We start from the raw sequence: 6,644 nt of genomic DNA, 5'->3' as shown, positions 1-6,644 counted from the left end.
CTTGTAAGCCAGTCTTGGCCCAGCTTTGGTAGAAGCCTGGAATGATAATCTCGGGCCAAGCCTGGTTGCCAGACCTGGCCCATGCTTGGTTACCAGACCTGGCCCATGCTTGGTTGCCAGACCTGGCCCAGGCTTCCAGGAAACGAATAAATTTAATTAAAAAAAATTTATTGTTATTAACCTCGCAGAATTCATGATCATTAACGTTTTAATTATTTAAGGGAGGTAAATGATGTGAAAAAAACTCGGTGGAAATTCTGCTGGACTCTGGGCGCGAACTGCCGTCCTTCTGATTACTGGGTCCGAACGGTAGCTACTGGACGAACCTACTAACGTTGAACTGGTACATTTATATGATCTACTTGTATAAACCATGGGTATATCCAAACTTGGGTAATCCTACCTTGGCCCAAGCCCGGGTAATCATTGTAACGGCCAAGGCTAGGTTACCCAGTCCTGGCCCAAGCCTGGCTTGCCATTGGACGGCCAAAGCTAGGTTTCCCAGTCCTGGCCCAGGCCTGGGCCAATATAGGTGTGCCAAAGCTAGGTTCCCCAGTGCTGGGCCAAGTAGGGGCCCGTTGTTCAACTCTGGCAGCTTCTGTATGGGAATCAGAAGGACGGCAGTTCGCGCCCAGAGTCCCGCAGAACTTCCACCGAGTTTTTTTCACATCATTTACCTCCCTGAGATAATTAAAACGTTAATGATCATGAATTCTACGAGGTTAATAATAACAAATTTTTTTAAATTAAATTTATTCGTTTCCTGGAAGCCTGGGCCAGGTCTGGCAACCAATCATGGGCCAGGTCTGGCAACCAGGCTTGGCCCGAAATTATTCCAGGCTTCTACCGAGGCTGGGCCAAGACTGGCTTACAAGCCTGGCCCAAGGTTCTACAAAGTTGGGCCAAGCCTGGGCCCGTGGTACTTCCCTCTCTGGGTATTTGAAAATTGGGAATTTTCTTTCGAAAAAATCAATCCTTGCCCCTAATACACTTTACGGTTGTTTTTGTCCAATTTTATTCATCTTCTGAGCTTATGAAAACATTCCAAAAAAACTTCAGCGCAAAGTCATAAAAAATAAGCCAAATTTAGAAAATTTTTTATTTTCAATCGAAAAAAAAAAATGTAAAGGAAAGTCGGCACAAAATGGGAATAGCGAGGTTAAATAATGTCTTGGTTGAAGTTTATTTTGAGACAAAAAAATTGAGAATCGAAGGTTTCGGACTTCGAAATAATAACGGTTTTATTGAAAAAACTGAAATATTTCATATATCGTGACTTCCGAAAAATTTTTTGTATTATTTTCTGAAAACTACATTTAAAAACACAAATTTTGAAAAAAAAAAGTGCCGAAAGATTAATATTTGAGAAAGTTATAGCAATTTAAAAAAAAAAGAGCGGTTTTTTCAAAAATTCGTAACTTTTTTTGGGTTGGGTAAAAAAATCTGAAAAAATTCAGAAAAATGTGTTTGGTAGGATAAAAAATGATAAAAAAGTTTCAGCGAAATCGAAGGGGGTTGGGTCAAAACCTCGGTGATTTCGCATGGATGCCCCATATATATATATTTTATATATGCTAAACATATACGGGCTTATATATGATGAATATTATATTTTTTAATATAAATAAAAATATATTAGAAAAGGTAGTTAAATTGGCCACATATATTTTCTGATTTTTATCAAATATTTTTACATACATTTTGACCACATATGTTATGTTCATACGAGCGACCCTTAAGGGTCGCTTTATATACATTCAAACTCATCGCTACACATATATTTATACATGTATATAGTTGCTTCATGTTATTTAGTATATCTATGTACACATATACACACACACACACATATATATATATATATATTTGGTTGGAGTTTAATACAAACCTCGATCTTGAACAGTATGGAAGGTACAATAGTATTACAGAGTACTGTCACGTGTGCGACAATCGCATTCTACAGTCCATTTAGAATCTAATGTTGCACTGATAACGATCTCGCTGTAATTGAGACCCGAATAGAAATCCAACACAGTTTCAGTACAGGGTGACTGATGTTATATGTACAAAGAAATTAAGGGGTTAGGGGTACTCAGAGGCCTGAAAAAATGATGATTTTCAATAATTTTTTTTTTGTAGTTAATTACTTTATTTGACAAAAATAAAAACATAGCTTTATTAGAACACGTTTCGATTTGACTTCACGAAAATTTCAAAAAAAAAAATTAATAATTCAAAAAGTTATCGCTGTTTTTGTAGAGCCCGTTCCTCCCGAAGTCCTTTGCGGTGATCATCATAAGTCCTTGGAGATTCATCTAAAATCAATCGGACAAGAAAAATTAGTTTTATTAATAGATAATCTTGTGCCTGATCGAAGCTTTTTTTTTTTTTTTCGAAATTAACAAAATGGCGGCCTCAGGAAATTTTTTTCAAATTTTCGAGAAAAAAACCGACAGTTTATTGTTAAAAAAAATCGAAATTTTTGAAAAAAAAAAAAATCCTTCGATCAGGCACGAGTTTTTAATGTATTTCAAAAGTACAATAAATTTTATTGAAATCTACCGAGCAGTTTTTAAGTTACAGTGATCACCAGTTCAGAAAACATAGTTTTGAGAAAAACGCATTTAAAGTTTTGCTATGGATTTATGTCGAATTATAAGAATTATTTAATAACTTACACTGAGTCATCTATTCCTGGACCATATAATAGCTCTTCAGCCGTCATAGCAGCTTCCAAAATATCGATTTGCTGGTGCCTACGTTGCAATCGACCTTCTCGGGCGTTATCATTAGCGCGCTTATCTGCTACTTTGATACGTGCAGCATCCATTCTTTCTGCATACCGATGAGAATTAGGCCCACAATTAAGTCCTAGTGTATTCATCAAGACTAATAATGAATTTATACCCTCATTAAATATACACATAGCAACGTATACAGCTATTTGTACGATAGTAAAACTAGTATTTACCGTTTTTGGGCATATTTTCCATACTAGTTGGTTAAAGCTTTCATTATTATTCTGATTGAATCCACCTACACATCTTGAAAGTAAATTTTCATTACTAAGATCTTCGTATATAGGCTTGATAGCTTTTAAAACATCAGAAGGTAAGGGAGAATAATCGTGAGAATAGGTATCAAGCTCTCCTCTTGCTTCAGCGCGCTGGTAAGAGCACCAAGATTCTTCGCCTTTTGGACACATATCATGATTCGGTTTTTCATCACTCGAGCCGTAGTGATAAAAGGTTGCCATTATAGCAGATTTCATATTTTCAACAGGAAGGAATATATTCATTTCCACAGTTATTACATGCAACTACAATTTTGAATCCCAGCCCACGTGTACTTGCTGTTTGAAACACTACATTTCCATCACATTTTTTACATTTTATAAGAGCAGAAATTGCAGTGAATACCTGAATAAAATTTATTATTCGAAATTCAGTACTGCTGTCTTCAGGTACATCATCTTCAGTGTTTTGTTTTAATTTTTTAGAAGATGTACTCTGAATACTTTCATCACGTTCGGCTGTTTTCGGATTAAAAACATTCTTTCTTTTGACTGAACGCGACTTATTAATTTTTTCAGAACTCCGAAGTTCTCTTGAAACCTTTCTAGAATCACGTCCCATGGTTAATAATTTAATTCACTTGAGAAATAATTTATCACAAAACTATCGACTGATCAGTGCAACGACTACAGGTATACTGGCAACCAAAAATTATTTTTCAGTTCTTGTACTACCTACAAATTGTGAATATATATATATATATATATATATATATATATATATATATATATATATATATATATATATATATATATATAATTATACATACATTAAAATGGGGAGATATTCATGACAATGAAACCCGAAAGGTCGGTTGCTTGCAGCTGTTTCTAGCTACCTGCTCTCGAATGCCACGTAGCACCCGAGCGTCCTTTGGTCATTGTTAAATAACTCGAAAAGAATTTGTCGGATTCACTTCAAATTTTCACACAATATTTTTAAAATATTATACTTTAAGAAAATGCAAAAAAAAAAAAATCGATTTTTTGAAAATTCTGACTACCCCTAACCCCTTAAGGGAGATGAGAGATTAAAATATCGATTCAAATCCAGAAGAGAATTTTACATTTTTATTTTTTTTTCTGTTTTATTACACTGTAAAAAATCCGGAGTGAATTCGGATTGAAATTGAATCCGAATTCACTCCGCATTCACTCCGCCACTTGGAGTTCCGGAGTTTTAAAAATAATCACTCCGCATGCGGAGTGAATTGGGAGTTTTTTTTAGCGGAGTGATCTCGGAGTGACGCGGATTTTATTTCACTCCCAATTCACTCCGATCCGGAGTTTTAATACTTAAATAAATTTATATTAAATTGCTAAACAATGTGTGTGTGTGTGTGTGCGAGTGCCCAGAGAGGAAAGTACCACGGGCCCAGGCTTGGCCCAGACTTGGCCCAACTTTGTAGAACCTTGGGCCAGGCTTGTAAACCAGTCTTGGCCCAGCCTTGGTAGAAGCCTGGAATGATAATCTCGGGCCAAGCCTGGTTGCCAGACCTGGCCCAGGCTTCCAGGAAACGAATAAATTTAATTTAAAAAAATTTATTATTATTAACCTTGTAGAATTCATGATCATTAACGTTTTAATTATCTAAGGGAGGTAAATGATGTGAAAAAAACTCGGTGGAAATTCTGCTGGAGTCTGGGCGCGAACTGCCGTCCTTCTGATTACTGGGTCCAAACGGTAGCTACTGGACGAACGTACTAACGTTGAACGTACATTTATATGATCTACTTACATAAACCATAGGTATATCCAAACTTGGGTAATCCTACCTTGGTCCAAGCCCGGGTAATCATTGTAACGGTCAAGGCTAGGTTACCCAGTCTTGGCCCAAGCCTGGGCCAATATAAGTGTGCCAAAGCTAGGTTTCCTAGTGCTGGGCCAAGCAGGGGCCCGTTGTTCAACTCTGGCAGCTCCTGTATGGGTGGTCCCATTTTTAGAAGTGTTTAAGTACTGGGTACTTTACCTTATTAGTATAACATAAATATTATTCATATTATTACTGAGTTCCCCTGCCTTTGGCTATACAATAGTAAGCCAAACTTGAGTCAAGGCTGGGTAACCTAGTCTTGACCGTTACAATGATTACTCGAGCTTGGGCCAATACTGGGTGCCCCTGCCTTGGCCGTCCAATGGCAAGCCAGGCTTGGGACAAGGTAGGATTACCCAAGTTTGGCTATACTTATGGTTCAATAAGTAGATCATATAAATGTATCAGCTCAACATTAGTAGGTTTGTCTAGTAGCTACCGTTCGGACCCAGCAATCAGAAGGTCGGCAGTTCGCGCCCAGAGCGCAGTAGAATTTTCACTGAGTTTTTTTCACATCATTTACCTCCCTTAGATTGTTTAAACATTAATATTCATGAACTCTACGAGGTTAATAATAAAAAAATTTTTTGAAAGTTAAATTTATTGCACGACTCATGATGCGAAGCATCAGAGAGTGCTTTACGATCGAAAAATTTTTTTCGCCTCACTTCAGCAACTATTTCAATTATCATACCCTTGTTAGCTTGCGGAATCAAGATATTTTGCATACTATTTTGAAGATAATTTAATGGAAATTAATTCCATCCTTTTCGAAAATTTATTTAGTTCAATAAAAATGGAAAAAACATCAAAATAGTTTAAAAAAATTTCCTGTCCGTTAAGTCTGAAACCCGTATACATGGTAACTTGCGAAAAAATGCAGTAATTGAATCAAATTTTTTTTTTTTTAAATTCTTTGAAAGAATTGTAGGTCTCCTATTGCGAATAGCTAGGTAACTCGGTGTCGTTTAATTACAATTAATAAAAGAATAAAAAAGGCTGAATAACTTTATCTATATATCTATGTAAAATTAACATGGATGGTGTTATATTTATACATTATACGTACATTTATTCCACCAGGGGCGCTTGCGCATTACCGTCCTAGTACAGCTGTTTTGTTTTGGTAATTGGTAAGCCTGAATTTTTTCAATTCAATTTTTTTTTTATTTTATTTTTTATTTTCATATTTTTTTTTTTTTGTTATTAATCGAGACATTTTGAGTAGGTTCTTTTATAATTTAAAAAAAAATACTAATACAATTAAAAAAACAACAAATTTCAATAAAAAAAAATTGTATATATTTTAAATTTATTCGTGTTTCCCGCCATTTTTTTATTATTATTTCATTATTTCATAATAATTGAGCATTATGAGTCGTGCACTTTTGGATCTTCCAAAATTTCGTTTCTTCGATGTCTGGGTCAGGTCTGGCAACCAGGACTGGCCCTGTGTTATCATTCCAGACTTCAACCAAGGCTGGCTTACTAGCTTGGCTCAAGGTTCTACATACTTGGGCGAAGCCTGGGCGAAGTTTGGGCCCGTCGTACTTTCCTCTCTAGGGTTCTCTAAGTATTCCAACTTCCATTTTAATTTTTATTTCTTAATAATTTGTTGCATAAAATTCATTGATTATGTTAACAGCATGCATTTTTTGGGCATTTACTCGACTTTTATAAGCTATCATTAGTTTGATTTTTACCACCAGACAGCGTTACCCAGTTTGTCGGTTCCCAATATTCATGTATACATTGGG

At 35.8% G+C, this 6,644-nt stretch overlaps 1 protein-coding gene across 3 annotated transcripts; it reads right to left on the bottom strand.

Annotated features, from left to right (window-relative positions):
• Nucleotides 1-2,087: 2,087 nt before the first annotated feature.
• On the bottom strand, nucleotides 2,088-3,757 carry LOC130667076 (uncharacterized). 3 transcript variants are annotated; one of them, XR_008989799.1, is made up of 3 exons: nucleotides 2,972-3,757; nucleotides 2,679-2,871; nucleotides 2,088-2,315 (listed from the first exon to the last, which is right to left on the bottom strand). XR_008989799.1 is itself a non-coding variant. In XM_057468496.1 (3 exons), exons 1-3 carry the CDS (start codon nucleotides 2,991-2,993, stop codon nucleotides 2,312-2,314), a joined length of 237 nt encoding a protein of 78 aa, XP_057324479.1. In that variant the 5' UTR covers nucleotides 2,994-3,757; the 3' UTR covers nucleotides 2,088-2,311. The 3 variants fall into 3 exon arrangements, 2 of the variants coding, with proteins under 2 accessions (XP_057324479.1, XP_057324470.1); XM_057468496.1 differs by having other exon boundaries at nucleotides 2,679-2,889; XM_057468487.1 differs by having other exon boundaries at nucleotides 2,679-3,757.
• Between the last annotated feature and the right edge of the window lie 2,887 nt (nucleotides 3,758-6,644).

The sequence above is a fragment of the Microplitis mediator genome, chromosome 1 (genome assembly GCF_029852145.1).
Source record: "Microplitis mediator isolate UGA2020A chromosome 1, iyMicMedi2.1, whole genome shotgun sequence".
NCBI lineage: Eukaryota > Metazoa > Arthropoda > Insecta > Hymenoptera > Braconidae > Microplitis > Microplitis mediator.
The sequence above is the reverse complement of the archived record's forward strand: the minus strand, read 5'-3'. Positions and strand labels throughout refer to the sequence as shown.